General features: G+C 48.6%; 1 protein-coding gene across 2 annotated transcripts in view; it reads right to left on the bottom strand.

Annotated features, from left to right (window-relative positions):
* Abcc12 (ATP binding cassette subfamily C member 12) overlaps window positions 1-21511 on the bottom strand; it is a 67627-nt gene that overhangs the window by 9232 nt on the left and 36884 nt on the right. For both annotated transcript variants that reach the window (XR_015643304.1, NM_199377.1), the window contains 9 exon segments: window positions 18417-18551; window positions 18243-18318; window positions 18079-18147; window positions 14626-14715; window positions 13046-13149; window positions 10663-10860; window positions 9753-9979; window positions 7309-7446; window positions 3187-3373 (listed from right to left, as the gene is read on the bottom strand). Coding sequence is in view for 1 of the 2 variants with exons in the window: in NM_199377.1 (NP_955409.1) it covers window positions 3187-3373; window positions 7309-7446; window positions 9753-9979; window positions 10663-10860; window positions 13046-13149; window positions 14626-14715; window positions 18079-18147; window positions 18243-18318; window positions 18417-18551 (1224 nt within the window). In the remaining variant the exon portion in view is untranslated.

The following is a 21511-nucleotide window of genomic DNA, read 5'->3' as shown; positions in this document are numbered from 1 at the left end:
TCCGAGAAGGGCGCAGATACATTCTGCTAAAGATGAGAAGGTCAGTTCCTAAGTGTCTAGCAGCCCATGTAGGTCTAGAACTCCCACCTTGGCTCAAATGCAGACCAGGTAAGCACGGGCTCACCACTGCACTGAGATGTGCTGCTGATGGTGAACACCAATTTCTCATCCCTCTATCCTCACGGGAAGCTTTGCCACTTTGTTTCTGTGCTCTCTGGATGGAACTCATGGCAAAAGGGCCCACAGCCAGCCTGGGAGCAAGGGTTAACATACCTCAGGGCATGCAAATTCTCCTCTGGGCCTGCAGGGGTGTTTGGCAGCCTTCTCCTAGAAAGCTGAGAGTATTGCCCAAAAGTACATCCTTAGTTGAGGCAAGCTGATTTTAGACCAACTAAGGCAAACCTTTCATCTGCTTGATGTTTAAGAGACAACAACGAAGACATCCACTACCAATGGTGGAAACTGGTTAACCAAGGAACATTCGTTTTTTCCACCTCAGAGCACTGACAATGTCTGTCAGGTGCAAAGGAAGCTCCGGCTCCCCAAACCCCAGTCCAATATTGCAGAAATGATCTCAACCTGGATGACAGGAGGTTTTCTGCTGGCTAGATAAAAGCCAGCGCTTCTCAGGAAATTGTGAAGCTCTTTGAATGTCTACCAAAAGGAGCCATTCCCCCTACCTCTAGCGAAGAGACCCATGGCGGTACCTATTAGCATGCCAAAGCCCATGCTGGCATCCAGGCTCCCTCAGAATCATATGACCTGTTGCACATGTCAGAGTCAGCCCTAGCCTTCCAGTCCCTCTCACACCCTTCCCTCCCCTAAACTTCCTCTAGCTCATGTCTGTCATACCTGCAATAAAAACCTTCCCCTTAACCATACCGTGGGATGGTCATGTTGGTAGTTTATGCACTCTCTATAGCTTCACCCAAACACGCTGTTAAAATGATGCTGCAGGTGTTTTCAACAAGGAGACCTTCCACATCCAGGACATGGGGGTGATCCCAAGTCATAAAAGCCACATATTTCTACTAGAGAGCATCAATGAGAGCCTTTGCTAAAATGGTAGCGAAAGCCCCCCTCCCCCGTCGTGAGAAAGGGGCCACAAAGAAGGAGGCCGGTGGTCCACAAACAACTGCTTCTATGGACCCATCAATGCCTTTCCTCATCTTCCTTCCAATCTCAAATATACACGGTTCTCCTAAGTGCATGCACAGAGGATGTGTGCATGTATACACATCCTTCTGTAAAGAAATTGAGGAATATACACAGGGCTCTAAGAACATTACTCTAGGGGAAAACAAAGCCAAAACACTTCAGTCCTAATGTTTAGTGCCTATAGCCCCATTCCTGCTTTGGGAAAGGGAAGCGAGTGTATTAAAATAAAAATTAAAAAAGAAATTCTCACGTCCAGTACCTGCAGAGTTAGAGAATATTCCAGAAAGGGAGCCATGAAGCCACACCATGAAAAGCCAAACCATTCTCCTATCCTTAAATACAAATGATCTGAGAGGTAAACCAGCCAAGGGCAGGAAAGAGCAAGAACCGGATAAACAAGAGGAAAAACTGACCCTGGAGAAAATAGACAGCAAAATAAAGAAGACAAAAGGGTTTCGGTTTTGGTTGTGGTTTTGGGTTGGTTTTTTTTTTTTAAGAGGGGGTGAGTGCTGATAATCTGATAATTAGTGTCAATATGCCTAGGAAAAACAAGAACAAACTTCAGCCATTTAAAAATCAGTCCTTAAGGAATGAGAGAGAGCATGTGAAAACTCAATACACAAGTACTCGGTTGCCACACTGAAAATTCAAGAGAACGGCTGAATCGCAAAGCAGAAGAAACGTGTTCAAATGAGGAAACAAAAGGCTCAGCCGTTGAGAGTGCTGGCTGCTCTTCCAGAGGACCTGGGTTTGGTCCCCAGAACCCACATGTTGGTTACAGCCACCTGTGAACTCTAATTCTGGAGCTCTACTTCCCTCTGCTGGCCATTACAGGTACTGCACTGCATGAGGTCCACAACCATACATGCAAGCAAATACATGTGACATAAATATGAGTAAGGGAGGGAGAGCATTTTCTAAGTTGAGAAAAGATTTGACTTTCCTCAGAAAGGACCCAGAGTCTGGCACTGTGGGACATGGAGGAGCACGGTGGAACATGACTGTGATCCCAGCATGGGGAACCGGAAGCAGGAAGCACTCAAGCTTGGGACTCATAGCAAGACCTTTGCCACAAAAATAAAGTAAGTAAATAAATAAACCAGGGCTACAGAGATGGCTCAGAGATCAAGCACACTGGCTACTCTTCCAGAGGTCCTGAGTTCAAGTCCCAGCAACCACGGGGTGACTCATAACTATCTATAATGAGATCTGGTGCCCTCCTCTGGTGTGCAGGCATACGTGCGAGCAGAACATTGTATACATAACAAATAAACGAACAAATAAATCATTTTTAAAGATATAAATATATCCGATATATATAACCAATGGAGAAAGTTCCCAGACAGGACACTGGGAAGCACATTCCCACGGACACGATTCAGGAACCAACCTTAGCCTAAATAGTGGCCCACACACTCATTTTTCTCATCTGCGAAGTGAGACTTGCAGAAAACATCACGGTGTCATTGAGAACAGTGAAGGAAGTCATTTATCATCCCCAAAGGACACAGGAATGATGTGTCCTCGCCAAGTGCATTATTATTAAAACCCAAGCGGCCGCGAGCTGCTAAGAAGCTGTACTTGCCTCTCCTAATCCCACTATGAAGCAGATGTGTGGATTGGGGGTGAGGTGGACTGGGCCCAGCTCCACGCCTTGTCCCAAATCAATCATTCCACTCCCAACAAATCAGTAAGTAGTTCTTGGATGCCCAAATCAATACATTAAGAATAAAGTACGGGCTTCTGTTGGGTAGTCAAGGGAAGAAAGACAACCCGATATTTCTTACCCCTTCCTATGGATCTCAGAGACCATTTGTCACCCACTGCCCAATGATGTGGAAGGCATCACAGAAGGAGACAAAAACCAAGAGTCAAGATCCAGCTGTGCCTGAGGCCCACCCGACTGCCCCAAATGTCAACGACGTCATGCATGGTCAAAGCTCTGTTCTCCTTAACCCTTTTGCTGAGTCCATCTAAAAATTCCTCCTAATGCAGGTAGGCCAAGCTCAGCCACGCACCAGCGGTTACCTGGATGATGTAAGACAGGGACAAGCCTTTGGATGAAGCACTGATTGAAGAAAAGCTCAGGGTCACCAGCAAGGCCACGACAAAGGTGACGATGTTCATGAGGATGTCCATTCTGAGAGCAAACCACCTGAGTGCACAGTTAAAGTACAAGAGGTGGCTGGAGTTTTCATCATTGAGCGCCTTAAACCTGCAGTGGAACAATCACAGGAAGTAAGAGCCGGTTTCTGCAGCTGTCGGCGGGACATTGGAGCTCTAACAGGAAGTAAGAGCCGGGTTCTGCAGCTGTCGGCGGGACATTGGAGCTCTAACAGGAAGTAAGAGTGGTGGTGGTGGTGGTGGTGGTGGTGGTGGTGGTGGTGGTGGTGGTGGTGGTGGTGGTGGAGGTGGTGGTGGTGGTAGTGGTGATGGTGGAGGTGGAGGTGGAGGTGGTGGTGGTGGTGGTGGTGGTGGTGGTGGTGGTGGTGGTGGTGATGGTGGTGGTGATGGTGGAGGTGGTGGTGGTGGTGGTGGTGGTGGTGATGGTGGAGGTGGAGGTGGTGGTGGTGGTGGTGGTGGTGGTGGTGGTAGTGATTTTGCTTCTCGTTACTTTGAGATAGGGTCTCAAATAGCCAAGGCTAAGCAAAGGTGACCTTGAACTTCTGATCCTCCTTCCTCTGCCTCCCTAGTACTAGGACAGCACCTGTGCAATTAGTCAGTCTGAACATTTTAATTGATGAGTTGAGGCCACTTACATTGACGATTATAATATTAAGAGATGTTTACCAATTCCTGTGACTTTTTGAGGCAGTTTTTTTCTACTTGTTTGGATTTTTTTTTTAATCTTTTTCTCCTCTACTAACCAGTACTGGGATTTGTCCATCTATGTTTTCAATATTCTTTTTTTTGGGGGGGGGGGTGTAAGGCGAGACAAGGTTTCTCACTCTGTAGACCAGGCTGGCCTCAAATTCAGAGACCTGACTGCTTCTGCCTCTCGAGTGCTTTTATTTTGGTTCACTCCTGTTCCGTTTCTAGTTTTGTTTTCTTGACGAATTTCTCTTCCTTATTGGTAACCTTTTCACACGTATTGCTGGTTTTCTTAGGCAGTTTCTTTCTCTCTTTTTCCCCTCTAACTGTCCTCTCTATGTCCCAGCGTGACTTCGTCCACTTTTTTGTGTCCTCTGTTGAGTAGCTCACTACTGTTATCAGGGAACTCTGGAAAGTTTCACTCTGGCCTTTTAGCTGCTCTCCTATCTACAGAGTCATCAGAGGAAGAATCCTGACCTGTGGCATCACAGTGCCAGGCATTATCATCTGAGCTCCTCTTTCTGAGGTGACATTTGCATACCTACAGGTTTGTTTATCTCTTCTGGCCTTATTTGTGGATCGTCATATCGAACAACTGATTCTTTTTTATTTTTTTAGGTTAGCAAACGCTGTGGCATCTGTGGGGACAGTGTGGGTCCTCACCATTCATCTCCCTCTCTCATTGGCTCCCCTGAGCCCATCCCCCTATAGCAGCCAACCGTTGAGGGCTGGGACCCCAACGACAACTTCAGGGAAGTCTTTTCCCCTGCAACCCCTAGAAAGCCCTGTGACCAGAGATGTGTCATAGTAGTTTGCATTTGTGGGTCACCCATACTTCTCTTTGTACTTCCCAGAGATCCTGTCACTACTTCATGGGTGTCTGATGTCCCTCTCGCCTTTTCCTGCCGTAAGGAACCGTTGGTTCTTGTTCTGACCCTTCTTTTCCACAGGGTTGCAGAACAGTGGCAACTTCTAGTTCAGAAGTTACGACTTGCACATTTTCTTTGGTATGTTCCAAGTCCGAGGCTACATGACTCCACGAGTCTAGTCTTCACAAACCTAGTCTTCTGAAGCTGACTGACCCACACATCAAAATCGATACATAAATGCAGCCTTTAAAAATTAGCTTTATGAGCTCGAGGAGGTGGGTGTGTGTGACTGCAAATTACATACTGGCCGAGGCTTGCATTCAAGACTCTATCTCAACTAATCAGATCTATGTATAGGAGCAATTTGCTATACCCATGAATCAGTGTGCCTCTCATTAGGCAAGCTTCTCATAGCTGTAGGTGGCAATTAGCACCGAGACCCTCAACTGGCTAGCATACAGCAAATGAGGGACTATGGGGTGCTCAGCCCTATGTGGGACATATTTATCACACAAGACTCGGAGATCTTCATGGAAGAGAGCGTAGAAAGATTTTAAGGCCAGAAGTGATAGGCAGCCTCAAGGAAAGTGTTTTTTAGACTTGACAGGGCAGGTGCATGTGTGAACTCATGGCAGTTGTGGCAACATGCAGAAGACCTGCCCAAGCTCAAGCCAGACAGAATCCCAGCATGGAGAAGAGGGAAGGTGGGCATGAAACCCCACTGCTAACTGACAAGACATTGGCATTCAGTAGCTCCTGGGAGAGAAAGAGTTTTATACGTGAGGTGACCTCTGGTGGGATGGCTACAGAGCCAGGACCTACTTCTAAGACGAGTTGAACAACATAAGCTGAACTTAATGGGATTTTTAAAAGGGGCAGGGAAGAAAACTCAAAGCTGTGTGTAGGAGGGCTATGGGAGAAATGGGAGATGGGAAGCTGAACAAAAATATATTGTATGGGATTCTCAAAGAACTAATAAAATATTTTAAAAGGTGTCTATTATAGAAGAATGTTCAGTGCTATGAAAGCGATATTCAAAATAACTTTCGAAAAGAAAACCTTGCGGGTTGAAAGAATAAAAGCATGGGAAGAAACGTGAGTATCCTGTCTGAAATGCTTGGGACCAGACTTGTTTCTAACCTGGGGCTTTTTTAACTTAATTAATTAATTAACTCAGATCTTTTATATGTACGGGTGTTTTGCCTGATTTTATGTCTGCCACTACATGCATGTATAAGGTCTGTGGAGGCCATAGGAGGGCGTCAGGTCCTCTAGAACTGCAGCTGCAGAAGGTTGTGAGTTACCATGTGCTGGGAATCAGAATCAGAACTGGGTCCTCTTGGAAGAGCAGCCACTGTTCTTAAGCCATCTCTCCGGTCTGAGCTGGATTCTTTTCCGCTTCTGAAATGTTTGTGTCTGCAGAATGAGCTAGTTTGGAAGCGAACAACAACTCTATGCCCAGAACTGCTCCTTCTGTGCCTCACCCGGGGTAGGCTGCGGGTTCTTCTCCTGCTTTAGTGTATCTCGCAGCACTGGGGTTCAAAGCTGGGTAAGCAACGCTCGAATCAGTGAGCCTCGTCCCTAGATCTTTTTCTGAACCCAAGTCTCACTAAGGTCTCACCATGATGGATATATAGAGACTGGCTTTGATCTCACTCTCCTGCCTCAGCCCCCTCAGTAGCTGGGACCGCAGGCTTGTGCCGCTGCGCACCAGCATCTGCAGATCATTTTCATGCACGGTTTTACTGTACCTGTGTCTTGGCTACAGTCTGTCACGTGAGGTCAAGTGTGAGATTTGTCACGAGGTCAGATGTTGAGATTTCTCCCTTCACAGTATGGCAACCAGTGTTCTGAAGATTTGGGGGTTTGGGAGCTTTTCGGATTTGCGATGCTCAATTTATGACTATGTATATTTCGTGCATAATATGTACAGGAAAACATGAGCAAGACTGGGATTTGAGGCCTACAAGTGATTTTTGTATATGTTCTGCTTTTCGATATTTTCCCAGATTGAACCCATTTAGCAAGAAATAAAACAAAGTCATATAGAGTTAAAGGTGTAGCTCAGAGGTGAAGCACTTGCCTAACACTGCACAAGGCCCTGGGCTCATCCCCAGGATGACATATGTGTGTCTTCTCTCTCTTCTCTCCTCTCCCTTTCCTTGTCCCTCCCCCTGTCTCTTCCCCCCACCCTCTGTCTGTCTGTCTGTCTGTCTGTCTGTCTGTCTCTCTCTCTCTCTCTCTCTCTCTCACACACACACACACACACACACACACACACACACACACACACACACACACACAGAGTCATTTATTCGGGGCCCCAAATGCTAGAAATGAAGCCCCTGATCCTGCCAGCCCTTTACCTGTCCCCAATGTTCCCCCACCTCAGTTGCAAAGCAGTCCGGGACCTCCCAACAGGGCTGGGCCTCGGGGTGGGGAGACCCGGGAGCAGGGGCCATCAACTCACTTGCTGATGCAATCGTCCTTTTTGTCGTAGGCATGGATGACACCCAGACCCTGCATGGAGGAGGTGATGTGAGAGAACCAAGGGGACCGGCTGATGTTCTCCACCTGCTTGAGCTCCTGCACCCCTCGATGGAAAATGCTGTGGGGGAGGGGCGAATGAGAGGGTCCAAGAGGGTCACAAGGTGTAGTCCTGGAGAACTCTCCCTCAGCGCCTCAGCACAGGTAGTCCAGCCACACCTGCCACGTGGCAGTTAAGTCAGAGTTAAGGTAATAACTGGAAGAGAGGACCCTGCCATTCCTCTCCAGGATGTCCTGTCTGGCTGCATGAGGTCTACTGAGAAGTTTGAGCACACCATTACTTCATTTGCCTTCAGACCCGAGTGCTCCCATAGCAAGAATGGCCTGCATTGCAGTAGACGGTTCTAAACTTTGAAGACCCAAAGATTTTGCACAGTGCAGCCCCTGAACGCAAGCCAACCAGTTTTTGGTGACTGTGATGGTTTGTATAGGCTTGCCCCAGGTCGAGGCACGATTAGGAGGTGTAGCCTTGTTGGAGTAGGTGTGTCACTGTGGGCGTGGGCTTAAGACCCTCATCCTAGCTGCCTGGAAGTCAGTCTTCTGTTTGCCTTTGGAACAAGATGTAGAACTCTCAGCTCCTCCTGCACCGTATCTGCCTAGATGCTGCCATGCATAATGAACTGAACCTCTGAGCCTGTGGGCCAGCCCCAATTAGTGTTGCTCTTAAAAGAGTTGCCTTGGTCATGGTATCTGTTCACAGCAGTAAAACCCTTACTAAGTCAGTAACCAATCAGAGAAAGAGGGTCTGACCTGGTTGCCCTCCAAAGTGAATTTCGTACAAACATCATGGTAATCTCAGGAACTGAGTTCAAAACTGGACTCTCTTGCTTTGCACCTTACATGGAAGCCCCAAGTGTCCTGATGATAGATGACCTATGCCCTCGAGCATGCACATTTGCTGGCCATCCTCCAAAGAGGGACCCTAACCTAATTATCCATGTGCTTACAATGAATTCACTGAGCTCTGACCTCTGAGCTTTCCTCATTCTGCGGTCTCTCCTGTCTTCACAGCAAAGGATTGAGTATGATATCGGGTGGATTTCTTTTAAGCTTTTACTAAGCCAATCAATAGCAATAGAGGAGACAGCAACCAAAGTAGTCAAACAACAGTGTGACAGGAACGGATAGAAGCACTGAGGGGTCCACCAGAAGCTCTGACACCCATGACGGGCTTTGTATTTGTGATAGACTCTCAGAAAACAGTTTTGACTGGTTGTCACAATAAACCCCTGAGTGTGGAAGTGTGTGCTTCCTTCAGTGATACCAAGGGTGCAATGGTGAGAGCCGGCTCTGCTGGATCCCAGGACACTAGTCTGGAGAATTCCCGTGCTCACACCTGCTCTGTTCGAGTACTCCAGCCACAGTACACCCCTCAAGCACTTGCCATTACCACTGCCTCAGACTTGGTGCATGAGTCTACGCTGTGACTGTTCAACTGCTTCTCTTCTCAGACCACCTTCTTCGGCACACCGGTCCGCCATCTTGGGTCGTCCTTGGTTGTACCAATCTCCCTGACACCCAAAGGTCTCCCCCTTGAAAACCCTAATGGCACTGCCCCTCAAATCCCCTTCCCTGTCCAATGGCCACTCATGCCTGTCCCTCATCAGCCCCTTCCAAAACTCCAAATCTCTCCAATTTGCTTTAAGTGGTGAGGACCTAATCCCCTTCCTCCTACCTGCTCCTCTGACACAGGCACTGTGCACATTTTAATGACTGAGAACTTTAGGGGAGAAGGGACAGATTTGCAGCACCTCAGGGTACTCCAACTAGCTTCCTGGCAAAGCTGGGGTTCTGGCACAAACCTTTCAGACTTAGCAGCTCTTCGCTCCCTCTCAGTACTCCCCATAGTGCCTGATGAGAAATCCCACTGCTGCCCCTCACCCCCACTTGCAGCTTCCTCCTGATGGGTGTGTACACGTTCAGGAACTGTCCCCAGTCCCTTCCACACATCTCTGTACACATCAATCTTTAGCTCCAGCAAGAGCTGTTTCTCAAAACTCAAAGTGGCTGGAGACATGCACCCTCAGAGCCCAATGGTTAGGAATGAATCAGCAGACAGATGGTGAGCCTGCCTACTAGTTTCCTGAAACTCCTAATAATTTACCCACCTCCTGGCATTGCCCTGGGGCCAAAAAGCCAGATGGATGCCAGGTACTTACCATGGCACCTGGTGTGTAATAAGTGCCAAGAATCTAGGATTCTCCCATCAGAGAAGGAAGCAGGTATTCCTCCCAGCTGATGCATATGCATGCATATATATATATATATATATATATGTATATATATCCTCTCCCACCCCCACTCAGTGTGTGTGTTATGAGGGTACTGGCTGGGTATTTCCCATTTTCAGGTTGTGTATAGCCCTACCGTAAAAGGATGAAGAAGAGAATAGCCAGGCCAGCCAGCACCACGAGGACAACAGGAAACGAGGCAGCCATAATCACCAGAATAAACACCACCATAGAAAACTGCTGCAAAAAATTCTCAGCGTGAAATGGCAGCCTCACATCTAGCTCATCCATATCTTTAGAAAAGCGGTTCATTAGCCGGCCTGTGGGAGTCGTGTCAAAGAAGCTCATTGGGCTGCTGACGATCTAAGGGTAGAAGCAGAGTGAGCTGAGTCGGTGCGTTCTCGGTGAACTTCTGGGGAGGTCAGGAAGGTGAGAGCGGTGGGAGCTAGACCTGTTTTCCCAAAGCAGAGGACAGGGGGCCAGGTGACCTCCAGAAAATGAGGATGGTGCTTCCTCTTCCTAGACCACCACCGCCATGAGAGACCCTGCCTACGTATGGACTTTCCTCTGCAGATCTCAGGTGCTTCCTGGGAGAGGGAAGCCTGGTACTCTCAGAGGAAGGAGGGGTTTTTGAGCCCCAAGCAAACAAAATGCCAAGTCTACTTGTCTGTCTACCCCATACAGTGTGGAGCATACCTGCGTGCTCTGGTAAGAACCCTGGCAACCCACCACTGTTGCCTGCCGCAGCAGCAGAAAACGACAGTCCATTCCCAGCCTGTCACTAGCTGGGGCTCTTAGGAGCAACACAAACATCTTCTCCACCACCCTCCTGGCCTAAGAGTCTGTAATGTACCGCTATTGCTCTCTGAAATTGGCTTCCCTCTACAGTACTCAAATGAATGGAAGACACCTTGAAAACAAGATGGCAGACTCCAGGAGAGCGGTCCTGTCCCCAAAGTCTGCCACAATGTTTGGCACATTACACAGCCCTGCTTAGCCCTGTGGACTGAGCAATCCAGGGGGCCTGCAGCCCTCTGCGCTAATACCTTGTTAAACACTCTGTTGTGGAGGGAGGAGGACGCCATCAGTGTCGTGTTGGTGAAGGTGAAGCCTTTGATGATGCCAAACGTCAGCACAGACATCATGCTTGCTATGTAAACCAACTGGTACATGTGGTGTTTGGTGTCCTGCAGCGTCTGGTTAACGTTGCAGGCTGTCTCATTGCTCTGGGGTGCACAGATGACCTGCAAGGCAACAACAACAGCCGAGAAGTATCAAGAACGGTATGCAATTGTGAGAGGTGGGGGCTATGTCAGATGTTCCTTCTGAAGAGAAGGAACTAAAGAGAGGCGCACGGCTGTTAAAAGTGAATCAGGTAGGACTGGAAAGATGGCTCGGTGGGCAAAGTATTTGCCAACGCGCATGAGGACCTGAGTTCAGATTCCCTAACTGGCATCTAAAAACGAGCATGGTGGCACCGGTCTGTAACCCCGGTATCAGGACTTGGGGGAAGATGGGTAGCCACCCTTGACAAAACAATGAGCTCTAGAAACCCTACCTTAAAAATTTAGGTAGAGAGGAGAAAGGGAAGGTACACAAAGTCAGCCTTCACACACTCACACACGGACAAGTGCCTACATACATGCATAGGGACAAACACGTTTTAGAAAGAATGAAATTTAAATTCACATCAGCAATGAGTCACGTAGGTAAAATCAAATCAGGTCCCTCAGGGGCTGCCTGGGCTTTGCCTGACTCTACCACAGAGGAGCCCCTGACGGTGGAGAAAATGCAAGTGTAAGCTGTCCCGGAAGCTACTTGTGCCTCAAGAGACCCGCAGTGCTGCCAGGCCAAGAAGACCCAGAAGCAAAGGGGACCTCTGGATTCCAAGAAGCCGGCCTGGCTCCTCCTCAGGCAACCCAGACAGGGCAGAGAGTCAGAGACCATTCTCCCACCTGTCAAGCTACCCAGCAGCAGCCACCACCATCTAGTGAGATTCAGAGATCTCTCTGTAAGGTGGTCCAGCTCCTCAATCCTCTCCCCTGGCCTGCCTCCAAAGGTAAGCTGTGGGGGTGCTGCTGCCTTGCCCTGGAGTCCCTGGCAAGAAAGAGGGAATCTAGCAAGCCGAAGGGGGGGGGGGCTCTCAGAGGATACAACAAACTATGGCTTCATCCCTCCCAGTGAGGGGACACAGCATCAGCAGCGTTTCTGGAGAGAGGCCATCTTTCTCCTGTTGTCAAGAAATTGACAGTTTCCTTTTTCTCTGGGCTGTGTGCTAAAAAAGTCAAGGATGCCTTTGGGGAGCAAACAAGCATGTTTCTTCTAAATGGCATCCTGCTGATTACAGTAATGGGGGAAATGTAAACCAGAGGTTGCTGATGGATGAGCGCCTGCAGAGGCAAAAGCGTCCCTGGGGGGGGGGGGGGATGCAGGGTGGGGGGAGGTTAGTTGATGAAAGGCTCTGCTTTGCAGAGCGGCCTTTGCGGTGCTGTCCGTGGTACCCACAGCACCCGGGCCTTTGCGGTGCTGTCCGTGGTACCCACAGCACCCGGGGTCAGGAATCGTCACAGGGGCTCGCCCCTGCTGCTGCATTGTCAGTGGCCTGTTGAGGAAGCCCGGAGTCTAAGGGCTTCACCTGACCCTACATCTGAGGTCCTCTGAAGAGTGGACAAACCTTTGTGGGCAGACTTGGAAGAATACACATATTTGAAAAACAGATCTTGATTTATTTGCACAGAGCAGGCATCTTAAAGCTCTGTGATGTGGGAACAGCCTTGGGAAGCTGTGTATCAAAGAGCCTCTCCCCTCCCCACACACACCGTGTCTTACTTTGATGTCATAGCAACACTGTTATCGCAGTGTAATCTTGGAAGATGAGCAAACACCTCAACCCCCACATCCTGCATTCCCTGGAGCTCCAGGGCAAGCTTTGAAAGCAATGGCCAACAACTGGAGAAGATTCCAGCAAGCGGGAAGGAAAGGAGTGAATTGGTCCTGCCCAGGAAGGGCCCGGCCAAGATGGAAACCTAGGAGAAATGGAAGGCCCCCCCTGGCAGCCTCGAAGCACTTTCAAAGGCTGCCTCTGTTTCAGGTCCCCTTGCTACAGCAAGTTGGGAGAGTGTCTCTGTCCTTCCTCAGAGGAAAGGTCAAACTGATACTACCCTACCCGGGACACACTACCACACACATTGGAACCATCATGGTTTTCATAACCCCCTTTTTAATCTGAAGATGGATGTGTAAACTTTCAGGTGCTTTGCTTACCTAAAAAGATCTCAAGAATTTGAATTATATGGCCCAGAAACGAGCCTCCGTGTCCCCAAAAGGGGGAAGGCGACAAAGGATGCCACTGGGTGTCACTCCCTATTTTGAAACCTCTGTTCAGCTTTGTCCCAAGACTCAGACTCAGGCGTGTCCAGGGAAACTCACCTGGGAGCCACTGTCCAACCAGAGCCCCAGCCACCAGGTGCTGAAGGCAGAGCTGCCCATCATCAGGAAGAAGAGACACAAAACCAGGAAGGAGACCAGGTACCCTGCCGGAGAAACAGGGTTGCCGTTGTAAGAGCCAGCGACCGATTCATCTACCCTGAGCCCCGTCCTTGGGATTTGGGATAGAAAAAGATCATGGTCACATGCTGGTAAGGACTCAGGTATGTGTTACTGTGCTCATCCAATGTTCCATTTATAGAAGCAATTCAGTATTTGCTAAAAGCAAGTCAAGAGTCCAGTGTGGCAAGACAAGTCTGTTATTCTACATCCGAGGATGCTTGGTCAGGTAAGTCACAAGTTAGAAGCTAGTCCAGGCTACACATAGACTCCATCTCTAAATAAATACCTAGATCCCTAGTCTTGCTGGAAGAGACTTGTACAAGCAGATAGTCTCTTGTGCAATGAGTCAGACCATGTATGCATGTGTGTGTGTGTGTGTGTGTGTAAGCCTATGTGTGAGTGTGTTTGACTATGTGAGTGTGTGTGAGTGTGTGTGTAAGCCTATGTGTGAGTGTGTTTGACTATGTGAGTGTGCGTGAGTATGTGTGTGTCTGCATTGGAGTGTGTGTGCATTTGCATGTGTAGATGAGTGTGTGTGCATGAGTGTGTGTGTATGTGCATGAGTGTGTGTGTGTGCATGCAAGTAAGTGTGTGTGTGTATATGTAAGTCTGTGTGAGTTTGTTTGACTATGTGAGTGTGCATGAGTGTGTGTGTCTGCATTGGAGTGTGTGTGCATTTGCATGTGTAGATGAGTGTGTGTGTATGTGCATGAGTGTGTGTGTGCATGCAAGTAAGTGTGTGTGTGAGTATGTGTATGTATATGCATGCATAGGAGTGTATGGGAGTGCTGGAAATGTGCATGTATGAGTGTGTGTATATGCATTCATGTGTATAAGTGTGTGCATGCATGGGAGTGTGTGCATTTGTATGTGTGTGTGTTTTCATTTGTGTGTGTGGACGTGTGTATGCATGCATGTAAGTGTGTGTGTGCATTTGTGTGTGGATGTGAGTATGTGTGTATGCATGCATGTAAGTGTGTGTGTGTGAGTGTGTGTATATGCATTCATGTGTGTAAGTGTGTGCATGCATGGGAGTGTGTGTGCATTTATATGTGTGTGTGTTTGCATTTGTGTATGGATGTGTGTATGCATGCATGTGTGTGTATGCATTTGTGTGTGGATGTAAGTATGTGTGTATGCGTGCATGCGTGTGTGTGTGTGTGTGTGTGTGTGTGTGTGTGTGTGTGTGTAAGAACCACCAATGGCTTCTGGCTGCTGCCCACTCAGCTCCAATAAAACAGAAGCTGGCAGTTTTAATGGAGATAAAAAATGACTCCATTTAAAGGGCTGTATTATCAGACTTTATGTTTTAGGGAGAAATGAAAGCACTGATAAGCAGCCCTAGCATAGGCATAAAAAGAGTAATTGGTGACGGAATCATAAAAACACGAACCCAACAGTTTAAAAACAGATTTTTAAAATGCAAATTAAATCAAGAAACCTGATGTTTTATACCAAACCTCCAGAAGCTTTAATATACGTGTGATATGTTTTCCAGGTCACGATTCCTTCTTGGGGGGATTCAATCTGGATGAGCTGGTGCACGGGAGCTGTGGAGACAAGCACATGACCATGAGCCTTACGGCCAACAGGAGGGGGCGGGGATAGAATGAGGCTAGCGTGTCTCCTTCACATCCTCCCCTCCACTGCTAAGGTCCCGTCCTATTTTCCACATGCCTTCAATTTTCTAATACACCTTGCTCATTTTATATTATCTGATCCTCCTTACAGCCAGCCCTGTGGGGCGCATGACTTGGAGCCTTTTGAGGACTCTACGGTTCACTAAATGCTTAGCCCTGGGAGTCCAGGGTTGTGCTGGCTCCCAGAACTGAGTGTCAAGCAGAAGACACAAATGGGTTTGCAATGTTGTCCATATCCATTGAGAGCTCCTGAGTTTGCTTGGGCTGTGTGCACTGCTGTGATGAGACAAGTGGATGGGGGGACATTGTCCGAGGTCTCTTTTCTGCCTCCCAGATGCCTGTGGACAAAGACCCATCATGCTCTGCCTGGGAGCCTGCAAATGTTTTTGGGAAGTTCCACTCTCTTCTCAGGCTGCAAATGAGGGAAAGGCGGCATATGAGAGCAACCCAGAGCACAAATGCTAACAGTCCTTTCAGCCAATCCACTGGCAGCCTTTGGGCTTTTCCTGGGCTTGAGAAAATACTTCAGCAGTGGGTGTCAAGGAGGGCTGTCCAGTCTTCAGTGTGTGCCCTGCCCTTTCAGCACCATGCTAATCACTTCTTGGCCTTGCGGCTAACCTTGGGAGACAGAGTCTGTCCCCAGTGATGTTTCACAGTCTATTTCCTTGTCCAGAAAAGGGTAGGTGGTGAGTAACATGAGGAGCAGCGGTCTCCTTCCCTGCCCACCTCCACCAACCCGGACAGAATGTCAGATGTTGAACAGTCAGGAGCTCTCCTCCAACAAAGAATGCAAGAGGTGAGCTGGAGAGATGACTCAGCAGTTTAGAGCACTGACTGCTCTTCCAGAGGTCCTGAGTTCAAATTCCAGCAACTACATGGTGGCTCACAACCATCTGTAATGATATCTGATGCCCTCTTCTGGTGTGTCTGAAGACAGCTACAGTGCACTCACATAAAACAAATAAATAAATCTTGGAGGAGGAAGAGGAGGAGGAGGAGGAGAAGGAGAAGGAGGAGGAAGAAGGAGGAAGGAGGAGGAGGAAGGAGGAAGGAGGAAGAGGAGGAGGAGGAGGAGGAAGGAGGAGGAGGAGGAGGAGGAGGAGGAGGAGGAGGAGGAGGAGGAGGAGGAGGAGGAGGTGGCAAGAGGGATCTTAGTGATTTCCTTTGGTCCAGGAAGACTTGCAGGCCATAAAAAAAGGTTGTCTTTCCAAATGTGCTTATGTCACAAGCAGCATTAGCAGTGACAGATTCCAGTGACTCAAGACTTTCTCTTTCATATTTTGACTTTCTGAAATCCAGCTGTGCCTTCCACTTGATATGTAAAAAGATGAGAGCTTCAAAGACGATCAGTGACTTCAGTGTGGGGCTGTGTACACCTGATTTTTGATCACTCATTTTCTTGCTTTGCTTAAGAAACAGCATATGCTGTGGTCATCCAGGCAAACTTCAGACTCATGATCTCCTTGCCTCTGCCTCCCTTTTTCTGGGATTACAAGCCTGTGCCACCAGACCTAGCTGAAAGTGTGTGTGTGTGTGTGTGTGTGTGTGTGTGTGTGTGTGTGTGTGAGCTCATGCATGTGCGTGTGTTTCTTTCTACATATTAGTGAGGGTCAGAACTCTTGCAGGAAGCCACCCCACTGTGATCCCTGTCCCTAAACAGTCTGCAGTCCTGAGTTTGTGCCCAGGGGACAAGGGGAGAATAGCAACCCTCTAAGGAAAAGGGGGTAGCCTCGACAGCTGGCCTTGGTCAATCTCACTCTCATCTCTCCTTCCTTGTTTGTCCCCGGAATGTTCTCATAACCTCACCTTCAAGCCCTCCACTCTCTCCCATTTTCTCATCACATTATCACACCCAGGAAACTCCTATGTGTCCCTGAATGACCAGTGCAAAGACCGCCCCTTCTGTGGTGCCTTCCACAGCCTATCTGTCACTCCTACATCAACTCCCCTTTCTCCCCAGTCGGCACAGCTACTCATTTGCCGGTGACCTATACCAGGCTATACCTTAAAACCTGGGGACAGAATGTCTCTTCCCTCACAGCCTGTTTCAGGACATGGCACTCAACACTCAATGCAATGTTTACAACTTAATTATCGAATGGATGTATAACCTGATCCAGCCTCAATCCCTCTGCGGCTTTGTTAATTGTGAAGAGTGGAGGCTCTCGGGCATTTTCTTGCTGCTACATCATTTCCACGTGCTGCTTTGACCTCTCGGGAAGGAGGAGGGCAGAGTGGCATGTGGAAATGACCTAGACCTGACGTCCCAAAGTCATTATGTTTCAGGCACTTTGCGGGCCATTTCAAGGACTGTTTCTCATTTAATCTTTGCAAGACTCTCTCTGAAGTTAAGTCTATCATTTCCCTCCTTTGTAGATAAAGAAACTAAGGTTATGAGCCTAGCCTTTAATGGCTGAGCCACCTCTCCAGCCCAAGAAACTAAGGTTAAACGTGCCCAGTTTTATGACCTGAACAGCGATGATACCAACGGACCTCCTGTCATGGAAGGGGAAAGCTCATGAGGTCTCAACCCTACACAAAGAACCACGGGCAACTAAGGACTGCTGAAAGCAGGAGAAAATGTCTTCCCAGGAGAAAGCACACCAATGGGTTATTCAACAACAAATGGCCAGCCCTGAAAACATGCATACAAGCAACATTATATGGATTGAGCAGGTTGTATTTTAATATTTAGGAATACACACACCAACAACATCAAGTAAAGCAAAAGAGGTCATGAATTTGAAAGAGTAAGTGTGGGGGTGTAGGGGAGGTTTTAGAAAAAGGAGACAGAAGTGAGAATGATATGATTGTAGCATAATATTAATTAATAGAGGAGACAATTTCTTGCTCATGGTGGCCCCAAAACAAAGAAAGAAAGAAAGAAAGAAAGGAAGAAAGAAAGAAAGAGGGAGAGAAAGAAAGAAAGGATGAATGAATGCACTAATGGGCATGTTCTCTTTCCCTCCTTTTATTCCATATGGGTCCCAACTTAGAAGAGGGTGCTGCCTTCACTTAGTGTAGGTTTGCCTTGTTGGCTACTGTCTCTGGAAATGTCCTCAGAAAGAACCCAGTAGAGGGTTTTAATCCTCAAGTGGTTTCACAACCTGATCGAGTTGACAGCTGCCGTTACCCTGGGTGAACTCGCACTACACCATACTGCCGTCCTCAGTTCCCAAGGCAATAACCACTGTGCTTCCGCTCCTCTATGCAGATAGTGGATGCCTAGCAAGTACTCCAGGGTACGCAGCCAAGGGGAAAGGCAGTAAATACCTTTTATGTCCACAAATTCTTCTGTCTCGGGTTCTTTTCCTTCATCTCTCTCATCTCCTGAAGCCAAGACTAGGATGAGAAATTGTATAGTAAATAAACGAAAAGGTCTGTGTCCACTCAGGATCCAGGGGCAGTGAGAGAGAGGGGCTGTCATCTGACTGTACCAGCGTCTTCATCCCTTTGAGCTTGGCTCTCCTTCAGGGTCTCCACCATGGCTACATTGTAAATGTGCTCTGGATCCTGGAGAAAAAAAAATGAAATGGCTTCTGAAAGTGAGACGACAGACCTCTCCCTAGCAGGAAGCCATGACTCAGGGCTCTTAATCCCACTCAGTTTACCTTGAATTGCAGTCCCCTGAGGTTGTGGATCAGCTTTGCATAGCGGCCTCTCTCTTCCATCAACTCCTTGTGGGTGCCCTTTTCACAGATCTCTCCATCTTCTAACAGAATGACCTCATCACAAGACTCCAGGAACTGCAGAGACAGCACATCCACCCGAAGTGGCACACCCAACTTCCATTTACCAAACAGAAGTGTACCTGCTGTTTCAGGCACTCTGAATTACCAGGGTTTTCAATCCTGGCACTATTAGCATTAGGAGGTAAATAATTCCTTGTCTTCAGGGGCTGCCCTTGCGTCGTAAGCTATTTCAGTCTCTCTGGTCTCTACCTTTCCTTAGCTGTCCTGAGTAGAAGTGTCTGCAAGCATTGCCAAATGCCCCAGGGTTGGGGGGAGGGGGCAGTCGAGAGCCACTGAGCTAGTCCCCAGTCTCTTCAGTGCAGAAGCTGGACTCTGGCTGCCACAACGAGGCAATCAAAACTTCCTTTGCTGCTTCTCTTTGAATAAGCTACCCTACTAAGAAATCTGATCAACTGTGGTGGAGGCCAAGGTTTGGGAAACATATGATCTTAGTCCTGTCAGAAGCCCATGGAATAGAAACCAAGCCACAGGTCACACCCCCACCAGCTTTAACATCACAGCAACTATGTGAGCAAAATCAATGCCCCGTTGTACCCAAAACACTTCCCATTCTCTGACGCTGAGACCCTCCACATCAACCTGGGATTGAAGAGTTCTGCTGAGAGGGACTCGCTTCTATTTTGGAAGAAGAAAGAATACTCCTCGATTGATCCGCCCAGAGAAAGGGCAGATAGTCCCCTCCTAGAGGCAGGCAAGATGCTACAGGACTGGGAACAATTCCACCTAAAGAAGTAAGCCAACACAGCAGGGCCAGACTCCCTGATTTGTACTTCTCTGTTCAAGGCCAAATCCCACTTGACTAAACTTGATTCGGATCCTGAAAGCATGGGGGCTACCACGATGGTTGCACACCTGATGGGGTGGTTGGTGTCCAAATGCTTCAACCAGCACAGTTCCAGTAGCTTGGATAGTTCTAGCCTGTGTCTCCCCTAGCCATGGCTTGGACCCTTCCCCAGGCATCCCGAGCAGGAACCTAGCTCCAGGTGCCTAGAGGAACCACTTCTACTTCTGACAGAACCTTTCCCTCAAAGACAGACTCGGCTCCACGCATCATCCTCTGGTGTTTCACAGTCTGATCTTACATATTATCTCCCAACCTCCAGCAACTCGCAGCTCAGGAAAGCTAGCTGCTTGGTTAAGCCGTTGACTCTTTCACACGAGAAAAGGAAGCACCCAGGGCCCATTACAATCTACAGGCTTTTCTACCTGTGTGTGGGCCCACCACCCAGGATTGGAAGGGCCCAGCAAAGGTCCCTTCTGCCCGAAAGCAAGCCCTCAGCTCGTGTTACTCGGGTAACACCAGGTAGCTCTGTGTAGCAAATGCTTAGGAAGCTGAGCCCTGAGTAGATCCCAGCAGCTGGTCAGACTGCTAGCCTCGCTTTGTTTCCTCAAGTAAACAGATGAGTGGCTGTCCTGACCAGCTACTCCAAAGCATCTGAGGTCAGAGCAGCTAGGAAATGTTCTGGAAAGCCCCAGGGCTGCAGGTTTGAAGCTGAGCCCTCCCCTCCCCCACAAAGAACGAGATGAAGAGTGTATCAAGATTATGCTGCCACCTGGTGGCCGTCTTCATCTCCCAACAAACAAAAAGTGGGCTAAAATGACCTTGGGAAGGTGTGACTGCTGGAGACCCTGGGAAAGCACCTGCTTGCCTAAGATCACCACGGGCTAGTGAGTATCCAAGACGGGCCAGGCGTGTGCTATGGTTTATTGCCTACGAGCGACACTGGAGCGACAGTTCTCACACCTATCAGGACCAAGGTGTCATCCTCCAGCACCCAGGACTCCTCAGGGAGACTGATGCCACAGACTGAACAGTCACAGGCCGGGCTGTGGCAAGTTAATCACACTTGAAAATGTAGCTAGGCCAGAGACCGTTTCTAGGCAAAACGTGGGATTCCTGCCCAAATCCAACCAGCCTTCTCCTCTACCTTGGCGCTGGCCTGCAGAGGACTTAGGAATTCTTGTCTACCTAACCTGACTCTATTTTCTAGAGTCGTGGCACGCTTGCTAAAGAGACTGGATACCCTCAGGTACAAAACTTGAATGCTGAAAGCTTATTGTGGGGAGGATTGTGGGAGCTGGGTTTCCTGGGTCTTTTGAGAAGGCCCTCTCTCCTCAGGGTGGTCTTCCTGGCCTCAGCCAGAGGGAACCAGCATGCTGGCTGCAAAGCCCTATAGCTATGGCAACCTTACTTCTGCTTCAACCTTCACCAGCCCAACTTCCCCTTCACTGGAAGGCAATGAGATCCACCTCCTGCACCCACATCAGGTCTGCTGAACAAAAAGACGGGGCCTTCTGCACCAGTGCCCCAACGGGTCACCTCCCAATGTCTGTGAGATGTTTACTACTTTGAGGTATACACACACACACACACACACACACACACACACACACACACACACACTTGTATGCAGAGTATCTCCAGGACTTATCATAAGGAGATTAGAGAGAGACTGCATGAGAGGGAAATCCAGGATTATCTTAGGTAGAGAAGAAGCCTTAGATCCCACAAAGCCTTTAAAACTGTCTGTGGGACAGTTGCAACAAGGTCTGTGACTGTGCAGCCAAATTCTCAAGTTCACTTAACATAAGCCCTGTCCCTTTCTTCAGCAAGATCCATCCTCCTAAGCCAGAGGGAGACTACCATTGGAATGGGAACAGGTTCTCAGAAGGCAGAAGAGATTTGAAGTCTTAGCGTTGCCCACTGGTCCTGACCTCCAGAGCCTTTCCTGGGCTAGAGGAAGACTGGGGAGCATGGGCCCCTCATCACAAGAGCCATGATTTTTCTGGGTGAGGAAAGAGCCCCTGACCTCAGGCCCATCGAGTCCTCTTGGAGATTGGGTAGAGCCTGACTTATCCCTGTCTGGATCCCCATTCGTTTTCTTGGCACCAATATCTCAGAGCCAACTGATCCTAGAGAATCTACCCAGTGGTGGAGGAAAGGTCGTATTCCC

Source organism: Rattus norvegicus, chromosome 19, assembly GCF_021556685.1.
Source record: "Rattus norvegicus strain SHRSP/BbbUtx chromosome 19, alternate assembly SHRSP_T2T, whole genome shotgun sequence".
Taxonomy (NCBI): domain Eukaryota; kingdom Metazoa; phylum Chordata; class Mammalia; order Rodentia; family Muridae; genus Rattus; species Rattus norvegicus.
This window is presented reverse-complemented; position numbering and strand designations above follow the sequence as displayed.